This window comes from Crinia signifera, chromosome 2 (assembly GCF_055691185.1).
Source record: "Crinia signifera chromosome 2, ASM5569118v1, whole genome shotgun sequence".
In the NCBI taxonomy this organism is placed as follows: domain Eukaryota; kingdom Metazoa; phylum Chordata; class Amphibia; order Anura; family Myobatrachidae; genus Crinia; species Crinia signifera.
The window spans coordinates 259,022,170-259,041,701 of record NC_139218.1 but is presented as its reverse complement, the minus strand read 5'-3'; the positions used below and the strand labels follow the sequence as shown (position 1 = coordinate 259,041,701).

At 44.3% G+C, this 19,532-nt stretch overlaps 1 protein-coding gene across 1 annotated transcript in view; it reads right to left on the bottom strand.

Moving 5' to 3' along the window:
• Nucleotides 1–6,087: 6,087 nt before the first annotated feature.
• CNOT11 (CCR4-NOT transcription complex subunit 11) overlaps nucleotides 6,088–19,532 on the bottom strand; it is a 33,661-nt gene continuing 20,216 nt past the window's right edge. The window contains exons 6-7 of the mRNA XM_083174376.1: nucleotides 13,380–13,476; nucleotides 6,088–7,179 (exon numbers count right to left, since the gene is read on the bottom strand). Of these exons, the coding sequence (XP_083030502.1) occupies nucleotides 6,982–7,179; nucleotides 13,380–13,476 (295 nt within the window). The 3' untranslated portion in view covers nucleotides 6,088–6,981. The remainder of the gene's footprint in view (nucleotides 7,180–13,379; nucleotides 13,477–19,532) is intronic.

Here is a 19,532-nt window from a genome sequence, read left to right as displayed (position 1 = left end):
CGCCATAGTTAAGTCAGCTGAATCAGTCATCCAACTGGATAGGTGGGTCAATTGTTCCGCTTCATAATATAGTCTAAGGTTGGGAAGACCCACTCCTCCCAGTGATTTGAGTTTGTATAACACTTTAATTGAAACTCTAGCTGGCGTAGACTATTGTTGCACAGAAAGCGTGACTTGCGGTTATCTCGAGCAGGGGGAACACATTCACACACTGGATACAGTTATAAAATCAAGAAGGTTTTCACCTGTACAAGTCGTTATGTGGTTTACATCACCAAATGCCCCTGTAGGCTCATGTATGTGGGCAAACCGGTGCCCAGATATTTTAATGAATTAAGGCACACTCCCCCCACATTAAAATACAAAATGATCGATCAGGTCCCACAAAGCGTACGTGGAGGCGATTGGGACAAAAGACTGCTCCAATTGGAAACAAAATTAATTTTTAAGCTTAATGTGGTGGCCCCAGCAGGACTTAATGAGTACTCTTCCCTGAATTGTTTTCTTTGATGGCATTTCACTGCATTTACATTCACAGGCTGTGGGGGACTTTTTGTGTAACATAGATGGTTAGTGTTTTTTATGTTTGAGTTTGTCATGTACTTGCTTTATTTTTAAGTATGCACATGTAAGCAGTCCTATGCAGCATTATCTTGTACTGCAAAGGGGCACATTGGGCTCAGTCAGCCTGTTTTCTTTATTTAATCATATACCGGATAATTTTCAACTTCTTCTAGTCATCCAGTACCTTATTGTATTATTGTCTAGCGACTCACAATTAGATTGTAATTGTATGCTTAGCAATTATGACCAACATTTAAGAGCATTTATATCACTGTATTATTGTCTTCTACTGTCCGCTTCAGCTCAGCGGTATTTCACTAATATGTTTTTCTAGGCATCCCTGGTTGCCACAGCAACCTCGCCGGCCGGCTGTTGGATGCGGCAGAGGATGTGTATCCGATAACGTCACTCACCTGCACGGCCGGAACGCAGACAAGCCGGCAGAGACCTGGGGGAAGCCGTCGGAAGGGGACGCGCGCGCGTCCCCTTTCGCAAATACAGATGGCGGGGGATGGCGTCGCCATCCCCTGCAAAGAAGAGCCCAGCTCCATCTGTAAATCAAAACTGGATGCATTCTTGACCACTAAGGGAATACTATAGATAGGACTTACTCAAGTCAGTAGTTACAAATTAGATTGGTTGAACTTGATGGACTTTCAGCCTTAATCACACATATAATATATATATATATATATATATATAAAGAATAGGCGGCACTCGTCAGATTTCATAAGTAGATGCTTTTATTCACCGACATGTTTCGGGAGCTTATCTCCCGTCCTCAGGGATAGTAACTATCCCTGAGGACGGGAGATAAGCTCCCGAAACATGTCGGTGAATAAAAGCATCTACTTATGAAATCTGACGAGTGCCGCCTATTCTTCCTGCATATACAAGAGACATTCATCTCAAGGAAGGCACCAGAGTCTTTTACTTTACTCCTTGTTCAGGAAGCGAGTGCCGGGTGATTGGAATATATATATATATATATATATATATATATATATATATCAATCATGCGTATGCGGCGGCACTCTCAGTCTCAATAACGACAATGACACGGCGGTCTGTGTCCAACGTTTCAGTGCTGTGTGCACTTTTATCAAGAACAGTGTAACAAAACAATGCAAAACTTACCAACATATATAGTAATATGGACCCTCATACGAGACGCTGCTTCCGTTCGTCCCAGCCATCAGCTGGTCGCACGGCTCTGACGTCAGCCACACCACGTGATACTGTTGCTTGGCAACAGCTGTAAACATAAGTGAAAAATATTTAAAAACGTCTTTAAAATCTCTAGAATAGTGCAATGTACAATAGTGTGCTTATATCTTTAAAGTGCTGCAGTGCATAGATGGCCTAAGGCATACATTTCAACTGTTAGTTAACTCATTGGTAAGAACATCGTGCATTTTGGTCGACACGCTAACAATGATGACCTATGTCGATCCTGATGTGTCTGCGACTTAAAAACCAAAATATATCTGAAAAAATCTTTATAAATCTCATATTATTGAATTAGCCCTGACATATCGGCGCGTGTTCCGACCAACAATGCATAATGTCAACCACAAATACAAGTTTATAAAAATGTATATATCTTGCTACAAATAGAGTAGTGTACTAACTCCTGGTTAAAACATATTAGACCCTACTAGTTGTTCTCATGAAGTCAATATTGCTGTTTGAAAGGATTCATTGGCAAGCCCTAAAGGAAACAATGTAAACCAAGTGACTCATTGAGCCCTCTCGGGGCCAAGGTGCCGAGTTTTTCTATCCACATGGATTCTCTTTGTAGGAGCAGAATGTTCCTATCGCCACCCCTCTTCAATGGGGGTACCTGGTCAATTATCATGTACCTTATTGCTGTTATATTGTGTTTAGCCTTAGCAAAATGTCTTGCTAAGGGCTGGTCACTGTCACCCTTGAGAATGGCTGCTTTTATAGCTGAACGGTGTAATGCCATTCTCTCTTTAAACTGCCGTTCAGTTTTGCCAACATATTGTAATGCACACGGGCAGGTTATAATATAAACAACGAATCTTGAGGTACAGGACAGTCTAAAATTGATATTAAACTTCCTTCCTGAGAAGGGATGGTTAAACGAACTGCCTGTCTGCATGAAGCCACATGTGGTACAATTAGGGCAACGAAAGCAACCTTTCTTAGGGGTACCTAAAAATGTACCTCTATCTTTTTTAGACATATCAGTAACATCTGTACGCACCAGGTAATTTCTGAGGTTTTTGTTTCTACGGTAGGCAGGCATAAGTCTGGTATTAATTAGATGAAGATGGGGGTCTGAATTGACAACTGGCCAGAATGATTTAATTTTTTTTGTCAGGGCAGGAGTTTGGTGGTTATATGTATTGGGCCAGATAAAAGTGTTAGCCTGTTTAAGTTTTTTCTTTTCCCTGCTTTGGCTGTCTCGGCCCATCAATTGGGCCTGTGAGACCTTCAGCGCCCTGTTCTTCATTTCTTGTACAATGACTTTATCATAGCCTCGATCATGAAATTTGGCACTCATGATATCTAAAGCTTTGAGGGCTTCTGCTCTGTCACTCGTAATTCTTAATACTCTTAGAAATTGACTGTATGGCAATGCTTGTTTAAGATTTTTTGGATGCGCACTTGATGCTAGTAGTAGATTGTTTCTGTCTGTAGGTTTTTGAAATATTTTGGTGCATAAGTTGTTTCCTTCTTTAATAATGGTTACATCAAGATAATTGACGGTGGTACTGCTAGTTTGGCAAGTGAATTTCACTGGACTGTCAGAGATGTTATGATTATCCATGAGTGAGGTGAATTCATTCTCTGACCCTCTCCAAAATATAAGGAGGTCATCTATATACCTAAAGTAGGCATAGACCTTTTCTGAAATCTGTGGATCAGAGAACAGTAAATCGTGTTCCACTTGGAACATAAAAATATTCGAGTAGGCCGGGGCTACATTCGATCCCATCGCAACCCCGGCCGTCTGTAGAAAAAAACCTCCATCATAGAAAAAATAATTTTTGCTTAAAACCATCTCTAACAGTCTCATGAAAAAAATCAAGATTTGGCCCTACATAAAGGGGATTATTAGTCAAGGTTCTGCGTACCGCCTCTAGCCTGGCATTATGAGGTATGCAAGTATACAAATTGCATACATCAACCGAGCATAACAGGCAGTCACTGGGTAAATCTGTAAAGTCCCGAAGGGCTGTAAGAAGGGCCGTTGTATCTTTCAAACAGGACGCCTTAGCTTGTATGATCGGTTGTAAATATCCGTCTAAATACATGGATATAGGCTGGAAGATGGACCCTCTCGCCGAAATGATCGGCCGACCAGGGGGAGAGGACAGACTCTTATGCACTTTGGGTAAAGTGTACAGTAAAGGCCTGATTGGTTTATCAACAGTGAGACATTTTTTAATAGAATCATTAATTACACCCTCAGAACAGGCCTCCCGCAGCAAACCATCCAATTCATTTTTAAATCGTGTGGTAGGGTCCGATGGTAGCGCTCTATATGTCCGTGAATCAGACAGTTGTCTCTCAATTTCAATCTTATAATCAGTGAGGTTTTGCACTACTATCGCGCCCCCTTTGTCCGATTGTCTAATCACAATGTCCTCATACGAGGCAAGATCTTTCAAAGCTCCTCTCTCCTCTTTGGACATGTTCCAATATTTAGGGATGATGTCCTTAGGATGCTTAGGTGTCTCCTGTTCAATTAAACGGCTGAATGTCTTCAACGACGGGTTGTTACTCGGGGGATCAAACCTGGATTTAGGTCGTAGCGGGATCAGATGCTCAGGAATTCTTTCTTGCTCCTGAGGGTTGCCTTTATCTCCAAAATGCTCCCTTAATCTGATTTTCCTATTGAGTCTGTAGGCATCCACTTTCCATTGGAGTGTATCAAATTTGGCAGTCGGGGTGAAAGAAAGAAAGGCCTTTATTAAGTACTGATTTCTTAGCCGGTGTGAGTGTCCGTGTAGACAAGTTGAATATGTTGTCCTTCTTAGGATCATAAATTATCATTTTCCCCTTCTGCCTCGCGCTTTGCCCACCGCGGCGGGTGCATCGGGTTTTGGGGTACCCCGTTGCGCCCTGGTGCGCACGCCTAAAGGGCGAGAACCTGGGGGGAGATCACTGTCGCTGCCAGTTGAAGGGTTATCTGATGTATCACCACCAGGTCTTCTCAATCTGCGTCTAAATAACGGTCTAGTATCATTTTTTTGATAGGCTCCCGTGAGCCATGGATAAATGCGCTGTTGCTCATAATCCTGGTGACAGTGACCAGCCCTTAGCAAGACATTTTGCTAAGGCTAAACACAATATAACAGCAATAAGGTACATGATAATTGACCAGGTACCCCCATTGAAGAGGGGTGGCGATAGGAACATTCTGCTCCTACAAAGAGAATCCATGTGGATAGAAAAACTCGGCACCTTGGCCCCGAGAGGGCTCAATGAGTCACTTGGTTTACATTGTTTCCTTTAGGGCTTGCCAATGAATCCTTTCAAACAGCAATATTGACTTCATGAGAACAACTAGTAGGGTCTAATATGTTTTAACCAGGAGTTAGTACACTACTCTATTTGTAGCAAGATATATACATTTTTATAAACTTGTATTTGTGGTTGACATTATGCATTGTTGGTCGGAACACGCGCCGATATGTCAGGGCTAATTCAATAATATGAGATTTATAAAGATTTTTTCAGATATATTTTGGTTTTTAAGTCGCAGACACATCAGGATCGACATAGGTCATCATTGTTAGCGTGTCGACCAAAATGCACGATGTTCTTACCAATGAGTTAACTAACAGTTGAAATGTATGCCTTAGGCCATCTATGCACTGCAGCACTTTAAAGATATAAGCACACTATTGTACATTGCACTATTCTAGAGATTTTAAAGACGTTTTTAAATATTTTTCACTTATGTTTACAGCTGTTGCCAAGCAACAGTATCACGTGGTGTGGCTGACGTCAGAGCCGTGCGACCAGCTGATGGCTGGGACGAACGGAAGCAGCGTCTCGTATGAGGGTCCATATTACTATATATGTTGGTAAGTTTTGCATTGTTTTGTTACACTGTTCTTGATAAAAGTGCACACAGCACTGAAACGTTGGACACAGACCGCCGTGTCATTGTCGTTATTGAGACTGAGAGTGCCGCCGCATACGCATGATTGATACATGTACCCGCCACGCTGACGGGGATCTTTCGGAGGGCACCGGGCAAGCAATTTATCTGAGGCCATTGGAGTGCCGGCCAAACGTGGAGTATATGAGTAATATATATATATATATATACATATACACATACATATATATACACATACATACATATACACATATATATATATATATATACATACACACACATATACACACATTTTTTCTAAGTCCCAAGATATATAGATAGATATATATATATATATTTTTTTTTTTTTTTTTTTTTTTTGTACTGTACTGTATGTAAAATTCTTACATTCTGCAATTCTGTGAAAGTAGCAGCCATAACAATGCGGTCAGATTATTTTAATCTTAACACATTTTTAAAAACAGAAAATGGTATTAAGTCAAAAAAAAAAAAACATACATTAGAAATACACGGTGGACTACTTACAATATATTGCAAACCTCTTCCTATAGGATTTATTTAGTAGCATTATGTGCAGAAGCAGGTGGTTTAAAAGAACAATGAAAAATAAAGTCTATTTACAATATATAGAGGGTACCCACCAGTATAACTAGTGACACATTCTTAGCAATGTTCGGTCTATTATTAACCATCAGACTGCACGCGTTCACATTAGAAACATTTGTAGGTGGTAGCGCGAATCATTTATTTTCACAAATATCATTGTTAATATAACAATGGACAGTAGTGTGCCATAGTTTGGGTTAAGTTTAGACAACCTGTGGCACTACTGCTGTTGACTTACAAGTCCAACAATACCTGAAGCCTGCTATGCACATTTAAAAAATAAAAGACCTGGTTGAGCGTTAGACTTTCCTGTTGATTTATAAAGAATCCACTTACATAGACAGCACTTATGTTACCTGTTGTATTAAAATAACTGTAGAAATTGACAAAACAAAAATGAAAGCACCCAGCAAATAGAGGTGAAGTAATTATTATAATAAAACAAAAAAGCCAGATGCCTCATCTTCTCCTCAGGTAGTATTAGGACCATCAGTGACAGGCTGCTAGCTGGTATTCAAAATCAATGGAAACAACCAATGTCCGTTATCTCTCATCCTGACCTTCGAAAGAATGTATGCGGATACCAAAAGGTAAGGTTGGCATAAAGTGTCAACTGTAATGTAGCCACTAACCAGCATGCTTTACAGCATTAGAAAAAATGTAATGTAGGGGACAAGGAATAACAGTTCTGTGACTAGGTACAGTGTATCCTATTTTGTAGGTTTTGCTTCTGTTGGGTTTTCTCCAGTGTCTAAAGTCTTCAAGAGTCTGAAAAGGCCGGCTGCTTCCCGTATTCTGCTGAACTCTATGCAGAAAGCCTGCACCTCTATAAACAAGTCCTGGACATTGATGATTTTATTTCGTATTAAAGACTGCAGAAAGACACAAACCAGTCTGACCAACCGATTCTGGGGAGGTAAAAGAAAAAAAAAAAGAAATAGAAACTGTAACCGTGTGATAAATATAGGCTCAGAGCCAATTTTCCATTTCTTTTATGATTTGACTGATCTGACAGAGTGTAGATCAGATAATCAAACAGATAATGGCAATCCTTAATCCTTATGGCTGCCAGATGTTCTAATTCACAAAAGCATGTGCAGAATAGAACAAAGTATCCTTTTGGTGGAATTAAAAAGGAGATTTTTGTCATCTGGTATTTTTTAAAAGCGATCCTATAAATAAATACAATATTTGTATATAAGTACTAATACAAAGCTGCATTAAAAAGAGGATTTTGGTACTTACCGGTAAATCCATTTCTCTGAGATCAGCAGGGACCACTGGAATCACATCGGGGGTATTAGAGCTGGGAATGCTGGGAGCTAGGCACTTCTTAATAATAATTAGGGGATACTGGCTCCTCCCCTCTAAGACCCACAATCCCCCAGTGAGGAAATTGGCCCACCAGAGGAAAGGGTTACAGAACAAAACCATAATACAACCATACATACAACACGCAGATATCGGACCGGGCTGCAACAGCAACCACAACAGGCAGAATCCAACAGCCGGGCGGGTGTCCAGTGGTCCCTGCTGATCTCAGAGAAATGGATTTACCGGTAAGTACCAAAATCCTCTTTTCTCTGACATGCAGCAGGGACCACTGGAATCACATCGGGGAGGTTCCAAAGACCAAGCCCCGGGAGGGAGAGTGCTGGGGATTCTGTAAGACCAGACGACCAAAAGCTGAATCTGAAGTTGCAAAAGTATCGAACTGGTAAAACTTAACAAACGTGTTCTGAGACGACCAAGTGGCCGCTCTGCACAACTGAGAGATGGTAGCCCCTCTCTCAGCAGCCCACGACGTACTCACCGATCTGGTAGAGTGAGCTGTTACGGAGACAGGAGGCACCTGTCCCGCATGAAGATAAGCACTACGGATCGTCCACTTGATCCATCGTGCAATTGTCTGTTTTGACGCAGGCCACCCCCTGCGGAATGCGTCATAGAGAACAAATAAAGAATCCGATTTGCGTATAGACCTGGTTCTCTTGACGTAAATCCGAAGAGCCCTGACCACGTCCAAGGAGGATTGCTCCGGTGATTCTCCTTGAAAAGCTGGAACCACGATAGGCTGGTTTATGTGGTATGAGGATACCACCTTCGGAAGGAACCCTGCCTGGGTACGCAGCTCTGCTCTGTCCTCGTGGAAAATTAGATACGGGGGCTTGCATGACAGAGCACCCAGCTCTGAAACTCTGCGAGCTGAGGCCAGGGCCAGTAAAAGAACTGTTTTCCAGCACAAGAACTTCAGTTCCACCCTGTTCAGTGGCTCAAATGTCTCAGACCTCAAGAAGGCTAGTACCAAGTCCAGATCCCAAGGAGCTGTGGGAGGCACGAAGGGAGGCTGAACTCGGAGAACCCCTTGAAAAAATGTTTGTACCTCAGGAATGAGGGCCAATCTCCTCTGAAAGAGAATAGACAAGGCCGAGACCTGGACCTTGAGAGAACCCAGTCTCAGACCCCCATCCAACCCCTTCTGTAAGAACAACAGAAGGCGGGACAATTTGAATACCCGGAATGGCCAGCCCTTACCCTCGCACCAACCCGCATATGAGCGCCATATTCTGTGATAATGCGCTGCTGAGGCGGGCTTCCGGGCCCTTAACATCGTAGGGATTACAGCTCTTGGAATTCCCCTCTCCCGCAAGACCTCGGTCTCAACAGCCACGCCGTCAAATGTAGCTGTGGCAGATTCTGATGAAAGAAGGGTCCTTGAAGGAGCAGATCCGGTCTGAGGGGCAACCGAACTGGCTCATCTGCCAGTAACATCTGGATGTCTGAGAACCACGTCCTGCGAGGCCACCAGGGTGCTATGAGAATAGCCTGCACTGGCTCCCTCTTGAGTCTCTTCAGTACTTGGCCCAGAAGTGGAAGTGGCGGGAACAGGTAGACAAAGCTGAACTCCCACGGGGTCGACAGAGCGTCCGCCGCTATGGCCTGAGGGTCTCTTGTACGAGCCACGTACGTTGGTAGTTGGTGGTTCTTTCGAGACGCCATCAGGTCCACCTCGGGAACTCCCCACCTGTCGGTGAGTTCCCGAAACACCTCGGGGTTGAGAGACCACTCGCCTGGGTGAAGGTCCTCCCTGCTGAGGAAGTCGGCCTCTAGATTTTCCCGACCTGGAAGGAACACTGCTAGCAGAACTACTCCTGATCGTTCTGCCCACTGAAGAACCTTCTTTACCTCCTTCATGGCCATGCTGCTCCTCGTGCCGCCCTGCCTGTTCACATAGGCGACTGCCGTGGCATTGTCCGACCTTATCTTTATGTGTTGACCCTGAAGGAACTCCTGAGCCTCCAACAGAGCATTGTAGATGGCTCTGATCTCCAACACATTGATGGACAAGCGCCTCTCCTGCAGGTCCCACCTGCCCTGGAGGCAGAGATGAAGTACTACGGCACCCCAGCCGCGTAGACTTGCGTCCGTTGTCAATACAATCCAGTCCTGGACTGCAAACCGACGACCCTCTATTAGATTCCTTCTGTGTCTCCACCACAGTAGTGAATGTCTTGCCTCGGCCGACAAGAGGATTCTTTTGTGCAGATTCAGGTGCGAGCCCGCACCCTTTCTGAGAAGATCCAACTGAAACGGTCTTGAGTGGAAACGTCCCCACGTCAGAGCTGGGAAGGCTGACACCATCTTCCCTAGCAGCTGAGTGCACAGATGGAGGCTGATCCTCTGTGGAAGTAAGATCCTCTGCACTAGGTGCAAGATAGCCTGGATCTTGTCTTCCGGCAGGAAGATTCTCAGAGACTCCGTGTCTAGCCAAAGGCCTAGGAACAAGATCCTCCTGGATGGAACTAAAGAGGATTTCTTGAAATTCATTATCCACCCCAGGCTGGTGAGCGTCTGAGTGGTTAACCTCGCATGACTCTCCAGTAACTCCCTCGATGGGGCCTTGATTAGGAGGTCGTCGAGATAGGGAATTATTGTCACCCCTTGACATCTGAGGTATGCGACTGCTACTGATAGAGTCTTGGTGAATACTCTGGGCGCTGAAGATAATCCGAAGGGCAGAGCCCTGAACTGAAAATGATCCCGACCGATGGCAAAACGAAGAAAGGCCTGGTGAGGGATGCAAATCGGGATGTGTAGGTAAGCATCCTTGATATCCAATGATATCATGTACTCCCCTGGCTCCAAAGAAGCAATCACTGAGTGGATTGATTCCATCTTGAATGGTTGATACGAGACTAACAGATTCAAAGGCTTCAGGTTGAGAATGGGCCTGACTGACCCATCCGGCTTGGGGACTACAAAGAGGGTTGAGTAGAACCCTGTGTTCCTTTGAGTTGCTGGGACCGGCATGATGACCTGAGCCTCCAGCAAGATCCGAATGGCTTCTAGCAGGCTCGTTCTCTTTTCCTGAGATGTTGGCAGAGTCGTTGTGAAGAATCGAACCGGAGGAGTGGAGTCGAACTGAATCCGGTACCCTTCTGATACCACTCTGCGAACCCAAGGATCCTCCGAAAGGGAGAACCATTGGGTTCCGAAGGCCAACAGACGGGCACCTACTGGTAAACTGTTGACTGAAGCTGGTAAACCGTCATGCCACCGGCTTCTGCTGGGGCTTAGGTTCCTGGGCTCTTGGAGCAGCCTGAGGGCGGGCTCTGGCTCTGGACCCTCTAGAGGACTGGAAACCTCTTCCTCTACCCCGAAAGGTGCGCTGAGTCCGAAAGGACTGAAAAGACGGACCTGCGAACTGTCTTCTGGGAGGAGGAGGAGCAGCCGACGGTAAAAATGCCGACTTCCCTCCCGTCGCCTGTGAGATCCATTTGTCTAATTCAGGCCCGAAAAGGATGTCCCCGGAAAAGGGAAGACCCTCCACAGCCCTTTTAGACTCCGCGTCCGCCTGCCAAGAGCGAAGCCAGAGGGCCCGCCGTGCAGAAATGGCGCTAGCTGATATTCTGGAAGAGATTAAGGATACATCCTTAGCCGCCTCTCCTAAGAACATAGCAGACTCCTTAACATGTTCAGCCAAGCAACGAATCTCATCTATAGGCATACCTGATTCCAATCCTTCAATGATTAGCTCCGCCCATTTAACATTTGCCCTATTTACCCAGGCCGAGACTATTGCCGGTCTGAGTTGAGTCCCTGCTGCTACATAAATGGCCTTGAGAGTAGCCTCCAATTTTCTATCTGAGGGATCTTTCAAGGCTGAAGCCCCTGGGACTGGCAGAGTTGTTTTCTTGGACAGACGGGAAACTGAGGTGTCCACCGGAGGTGGAGTCTCCCACTTGCTTAGGGCCGCAGGCTCAAAAGGATACAGAGAAGGGAAGCGTCTGGGAATCTGAAAACGTTTGTCCGGATTCCTCCATGCAGCCAGAAGCTGATCCTGATTTGGACAAGGAAAGACCACTGATGTCTTCTGAACCCCTCCAAACAGATCAAACTCCTGTGGCTCTGGTCTGGGATCCTCCGGTAAACGAAGAACCTCCTTTACCGCCATAATGAGAGCCTCTATCCCTAAAGGAGTCGGCTCTCCCTCAGGAATGACATCCTGAACCTCTTCCCATTCACCATCCTCCATTTCGTGAAATGGATCTTGTTCCTCCTCTAAATCATCTTCCACAATAATAGCCTGATAAGGTCGCTTATTGCTAGATGTAGAAGGCCTCTCTGGTCTGGACATGGAGTTAGCTAACCCCTCCACCGACCTTGCTAGGGCTGTAGCCCAAGATGGCTCCGCTCTGCGAGCCAGCGCCAATTCAGAAGTGAGCTTTGACATAGTACCCACTAAGGTAGAGGCCCACTGGGGCGCCTGAGACCCCGCCAGTGATGCAGATTCAGCACCTGAACATGACTGACAAACAGTGGCATTACCCTCAGCTGTGTATTGAGAAAACTTAGCTGTACAGACAGTACAAGCAAAAACCTTCTGAGAGGCTTTGGATTTGCCCGTCATGATCCCTGCTCGCCCGGTCCAACACCAGCGCGCGATACAGGTGCAAACACACACACACACTGAGTACAGATACACCTCTCACAAGCCGAAAACCTCAGGGTTCTGTGAGACCTGGAGGAGAATGAGCCCTATTAGTGACAATACAGCGCAAAACACTGTGTCAGTAATAAAACTTTTAGAGCCTTCCAAGCTGCAGTAACCTGTGAACAGGAAAGAGTCAGCTTACTGTGTATCTGTGTAATGGCCGCGCCATGCCGGCCTCCGTTTTACAGCGTGTCCCCTCTCCCTCTGCTTAGCCAACCTGTGGCGTTCTGACAACGTCCAGAGACACCCGCTTGCTAGCGCTCACCCCTGCAATACCTCCGGCACTTATTACAGCCGCGTGGTATAGTACAGCGATACGCGCCTTGCAAGATGGCGGCGCCTCACTCGCTGCAGAGACCCGCGCACAGCGCGGCTGACGGAGAAGCAGGGGACGGCGTGTGGCAAGTGCGCTCAGCGCTCTACTCACCACCGGAGGCTTCCTTCGTGACTGGCGTCCCCTTTGCTGGAGGGGCGGCAGGAGCACGGAACCCGTGCAGGCTGGCACCTTTAGTGAGGTCCTGACTGACGACCTGGAACTCCAGGGGCGCTGAATGCCCGGACCCACACCTTTCAGTAGGTGGGGAAGGGATTCTATCAAGTAAAGATGAAAAAATTCTATTGAAAAGCCAAAGCTAGAAAAATGTGCAGGAGCAGAAAAAACTGTGACCTAACTCCCTGGCACAATTTTCTCACTGGGGGATTGTGGGTCTTAGAGGGGAGGAGCCAGTATCCCCTAATTATTATTAAGAAGTGCCTAGCTCCCAGCATTCCCAGCTCTAATACCCCCGATGTGATTCCAGTGGTCCCTGCTGCATGTCAGAGAAAAGGGGAAAAAACACTGGCACCCCCCATCTGTCACGACATGTATCAAGTACTAATATTTAACATTTAACATTTACATTCTTCCAGTGATGGGGTCCTGTTAAAAGGTTTTTGCAAATTTTCTGCATATGGGTATATACTATGCTAACTGGTGTTACCCTGGATGCACATCATTACCACCTTCTACAATGGCAAGAAAACAGTGACCATTGCACCTTTACAATATCAAACGTACTACCTTAAAGCAAGCAGAAAAACATTTACAAAAAAAAAAAAAGAAGAAATGCTCACCTGCATATATTTGTCCTTAATTTGCTCACAAGTGGATATACAATTGGATATATAAAGGTGAATGAATTCGGGAGGAAGGTCAACTGCAGTAGTTAACCTGCAAAATAAAAAACATCAGAACTGAAGATTAGCACTACATAAAATCAATTGTGGTATAAAGGAAACCTATTGGGAAGGGCAGAGTCTTTGGACGGAGAGCCCTAATAACAAACAGTAAGAGGTGCTATCATGTTGGTATTTGTAGTTCTACAAAGAAAAAAAATATATATAGTGCTAATACAGTGTCCATCAGCACTCTATTTTCATCCTTTGTATAAAGGAAGCTTTTTTTCTGCTAACCAATATCAATCACATTCGAGATAAAGCATGTCACTGACTAAGGGGCAGATTTATTAAGCTTGGTGAAGTGATAAACTGTCTGGTTGTTATCACCGGCCAATCAGCTACTACCTGTGAAGTTACAGGCTTGGTTTGAAAAGGGACAGGTAGGAGCTGATTGGCCAGTGATAAAAAACAGACACTATCACTTCACAGAGCTTAATAAATGTCCCCATGTAATTGGAAAGAAGCAGTCACTACAAGGAGTAAGACATTCAAATTAAAGGGGGGTATTCAATCTCCAGCGACCATCTCGTGAGGGGGAATAGAGAGAAGGAGCCTGCCACACTTCAAAAAAGTGCCGGTTCCTGCTAAAGCTCACTATTCCCAAACGTAAACAGACTTCAGTGTCTCCTGTGAATGAAGGAGAAAGTGACTTACATATAGCTTAAAAAAAATGAATTTGATTTTAATGAGCAGGTACAGTAAGACACAATTAATCCATGTATACGAGTTTGAGACTGGCTGAGGTGAGGCAAACATGTTTGATGCTAAATATATACTTTTAGTGAAATAGTAACCGACAAAGAAAAAAAAGGTCAACAGCACCTCTAAAGTATGAAACAAGTTAACCTTTTTATTTAAAGAAAAAAATACCACATTTTTCCAGGATTCTGTTCCTAGTTTTTTTACATCTGTCTAATCTACAGATGTGTCCTCCTACATCTAGTATCGATATGCCATGCACCAAAAGATGCATGGTGTGAGTGAGTCGGCCAGTTCCTGTTGAATTCTAATGAGTAAGGAAATTTACTCAGGAAATGTGGAAACCCTACAAAGTGACTTAAATAAACTGGAAAGGTGGGTGGAAAGGTGGGTGGAAAATGCAGTTTAACGTTGAAAAATTTAAAGTAATTCATTTTGAGAAAAAAAATTAACAAGCTACTTATAGGCTTAATGGAGGTATTATAGAAAAATTCTGCTGTAGAGAAGGACTTGGGTGTCATCATAGATAAAAAAATTGGGTAATGGCGCACACTGCTCTTATGCAAATGGCGTGCTTACATCTTATTACTTCAATTTGGCTTCGGCAATTTGTGCGGTCCTTCTCGTGACTCCCAAAACTGGGCTGAAGTGAATTTACATGCTTCTGCTTCTACTGGTCTACCTACTACTCGTGGGTGTCACTCATTCTCATTTACCGTGGCATGCCTGCTACTTAGATCCTGGTCATCATGTTCATATATTTTGTTATGTCATCAAAAACTGTAGGTCTTAAGATATTGGGAAAGAATGTCAGAGGGCTGAATGATCGCATTAAGCTGGTACTCCATCAGGTGAAGAAATATGGAGCTGATGTTGTGTGTCATTCGGAGACGCACCTTACGGGTAGTAAAATCCTAGCCCTTAAAAAACCCTGGGTGGGGCAAATGTATCACTCCACTTTTTCTAATAATTCTAGAGGGGTATCTCTCCTGGTTAAAAAGAGAGTGTGAACTTTCACCTGGTACATACCCAAATTGACACATATGGGCGTTATGTTTTTATTAGAACCCATTTCAACCATAAGCATGTTCATGTCCTTGCTATCTATATACCACCCCCATAAAGTAATGAGGTACTAAATCACACTTCTGCTTTTATATCCATGTTTCCTGATGTGCCTGTGCATAGGTGATTTTAATAATTTTATGGATAAGTGGCACCCATTGGAGCATAGGTTTTCCTGTCACTCTGCCAGTTGTCATACTCTCGAGAATTGACTTAGTGTTACTATCCTCAGATCTAATCCCCAGGATTCTTTATGTCGAATACCTGCTGAGGGGTGTGTGATCACTCCCCCATGCAGCTCACAATAGAAACTCAAACGTCCCATAATAATCAATTATGGAAACTCAACCCATTCTGTCTCTCCTTATTTACGGATGACTGGGCAGTGGTGGCTGAATGGGAAACCTTCATTAATTGTAATGCCTCTTGTGCCGACCCTGGCCTTAAACATGACACCTTCAAAGCGGGGATCATTTATAAAATGGGTGGCTTGTGTTAAGAGAATAGGTAGGGAGGAAGAGGCTCGCTTGGAGACAAGTGCTCCAGACAGGAGGCTATGTCTATTAATGGATGTCACTTCGTTTTCCACTTGGAAGTGGAACCAGGCAGGGTTGCCCACTCTCTCCAGCCCTATTTGCCATAGCCATTGAACCTTTAGCCTGTATGATCTGCGATAACTCAGATATTAGAGCAGGGGGTGGGGAACCTCATAGCCTGTCTGAGTGGCCCGATCACCCGCCTGGCGGCTTTACCAGGAGTCAAGTACAGGGGAATTATCGCTTGAGGTCTGTATTTCTCACAAGATTCCTCTTAATCAACAGCAGCCGGAGACTGTCAGTCCTATTTAGCGGCAGCCGCCGGAGTGTGGGACAATTTGTAAGATTTTTACATATGGCCCCCAAAGGATGTTTTCCCCATACAAACGGCCCTTGGCACAAAAAAAGGTTCCCCACCCCTGTATTAGAGGGATCCCCATGGGCACGATAACAGATGATTGATTTATACATGGATGATATGCTCCTCTTTTTAAAAGATGCAGGCACCTCCCTGACATCCCTGCTTGAAACGGTTGGCTTGTTTGGCACTTTCTCAGGACTACTACTTATTAACTGGGGTAAATCTAATTTTTATCCACTAGTGGGGACAGTTCCTGGAGACCTCCCTAGCTCATGACCACTGCAGTGGACCCATCGCTTTAAAAATCTGGGGGTATGGGTTACTCCAAATGTGGGTGATTGTGAAACAATGTAGATCCAGTTAGGGTAAACCTCCAAAAGAAAGTGCGGGTATGGACTAAACTTCCCCCTGACGATGACTGGGCGCATAAGCCTCTTAAAAATGGTTGTGCAACCTAAATATTTATACCTTCTACAACATTCCCCTACATATATTCCAAAGCGGGCGTTTACTAAAATTAACAGTATCTTTTCCTTGTTTATCTGGGGAGGCAGATCCCCCAGGGTGGCTCTTCATGATAAGGGATAAATGTGATGGGGGCCTAGGCCTGCCCAACCTGCGTTTATATTATTTTGCAACCCAACTAATGCACATCACCAACTGGCTCATAAGGATAGCCCCTCATTCTCTGCCTTCTTCACATGGGTCCATCGGAGACTCCGCTGCGCTTCCTGCTGTCCGACTCGACCCCTGGGGCCCTTTCTCCCTCCCTAAAACAGGCTCTGGTTGTGTAGAAGCAGACACATGATATATAGATATATATGGCGGGGGATTGATGGGGAGACCCCTATATGGTACAACACAGCTTTCAAAGACCTCTTTTCCCTGTCAGATGATAATATCTGGCTACAGGTGGGGCTTACCTCAATTGCACAACTATATGTAGACAGCATCCGGAAATCCTTCCAACAATTGTGTAGGAGTTTGGGATCTCCAAGAAACTATTTTTTAGGTAGTTTCAACTACGACACAGTTGCAATTTGGTAGCTCTGCCCCGACCATAATGTCATCCCCTGTTAAGGAATTACTCCTTAACCTACCTCAGCCTAAACAAGTTTCTACCATATATGCTGATCTTCGCCAACATACCTCCCCCCATCTCTTGGACTGCCTTAGGACCAAATGGGAGGTTGATCTGTGACCTATAGACGAAACCCAGTGGATACAAATTCTGGGCTCAATTAAACACACCCCACCCCCCTTGCATTAGATACAAACTGGTATTCTTTTATATTTTACATAGCTCATACCGCACGCCAGTGATGTTACACAGAGCGTGCATTAGACCCAATGCAGACTGCCCCAGATGCGCCTCGCAAGATGCAGGCTTCTGGCACCTACTGTGGCTATGTCCGGGAGTATTTGCCTTCTGGGATGCAGTCTGGTCAAATATTGTGGAAACGGAGGCTACTCTCCCCCCTATGTCGCCAGCTAATTGTATGTTTGCCCTAGACATTGAGAGTCGCTCTCCCTCGCTCAACAGATATGTCATGTGCCTCACCACCTTGGCCAAGGTTATTATTGCATGCCATTGGTTTGCCGGGGCCTCTCCCTCCATACACCAGTGGCGTGCTCTGGTGAACGAAGTCTCAGGCCATGAGAGATATACACATCGTTCTAGGGGTACGATTCAGAGGTACCATGTTCAATGGGATCGCTGGAATAACTCACCATTGGCGTCTCAGCCATAGAACACGAAACACCCTCCTTCAACAGAAGCTATACACTCTCCTATATGTATGTTACTTAAGTTTGCCCTTCCTATAAGAATCACGTTGAGATTGTATTATGATGTATGCGATCCTTTTAATGTGTGCCTTCATGTTGCTTGAAGCCAATAATCAGCTGATACAGTGCTATATGACAATGAAACTGAGAATGTTTGTATGTTAACATGTGTTTGTTTTATTTTTGTTACTTGTAAACCACAAAAATTTCCGCAATAAAAAATATAGTGCACACTGCTCAAGTGCAGCAGCAAAAGCAAACCGGACACTGGCATGCATTAAAAGGGGTATGGATTCAAGGGATGCCAATGTGATAGTGCCTCTTTACAGGGCATTGGTGAGACCACACTTGGAATATTGTGTTCAGTTCTGGGCACCGCACCTTAAAAAGGACATAAATGAATTGGACCAGGTACAGAGAAGGGCGACTAAGCTAGTAAAAGGTCTCGAATCACTAGAATAAAAACATAGGTTAACCAGGCTGAATAGGTTTGCACAGGAGAAACGGAGGTTTAGAGGAGATATGATTAGTATGTTCAAATACAGGATTGGGAATCATATGGAACTGGGAGATTATTTGTTCACTAACAGGCCTACACTTAGGCTCGAGGAAAAGAAATTCCGTACTGAATTAAGAGGATTCTTCACCATTAGAGCAGTAACATTCTGGAACTAATTGCCAGTGGGGGTGATTACAGCAACCACGGTTAATGAATTTAAATCAAAACTGGATGCATTTTTGGCCACTAAGGGAATCCTCTAGATATGATTTAGTTCAAGTTAGTAGTTACAAGTTAGACAGGTTGAACTCAATGGACTAACGTCTTTTTTGAGCCTTAATTACTATGTTACTATGTAATGTTGGGTGTCTTTTTTGCTGAAATGTATCTTATTTGCAGCAATAATTTTTTAAGACAAAAAGACCTTGAAATTAGGTGTAGCATGACTATATGTGTACAAAATGCTACGCTACAGTGTGTTTCAGTAAAACAGTTTAACATAGCATTTCAAATGCAGATACAGAACATAGGCAATTTTATATAATTTTAATCAGGGTCTACTTGTACATCTTATACACATAGCAATGTGAGCAATGAGCAAGGAATATAATTGCACCAAAAGATGCTGGGCACTACCAAGTCACACTACAGCAAGGTGTAACTAAAAGAGCTGTTTAACAAGCAAAGAGGCTACATGTATGGGAACACCATCTGTACTACTACAGAAATACTGGTCTGTATTAGAAATCTAAAGTATTTAGTTTTTTTAAACCAGTTTGAAATTATGCTTTTTTATTTTGCCTTTGTTACCAGTACAACTAGAGGGATGCAGTTATAATCCCGGCGGTCGGAATCCTGGGGTTCAAAATCCCAACCGCTGAAATCCAGACACTTTCTCCCTCCACGACACCCATAGAGGGAGAATAAATGATGCCCCTTTCCCACTGCAGCTCTTAAACGGTAAATTGCCATTTTTTCCCCACAATTTCCCATTTAAGGCTGCAGTGGGAAAGCGCCAGAGTTGAAATACTGGTTAAAGTTAACCGGTATTTCAACCCGTTTAAAAAGCAGAGTCCTACACGTTTAAATACTGTTTTTAA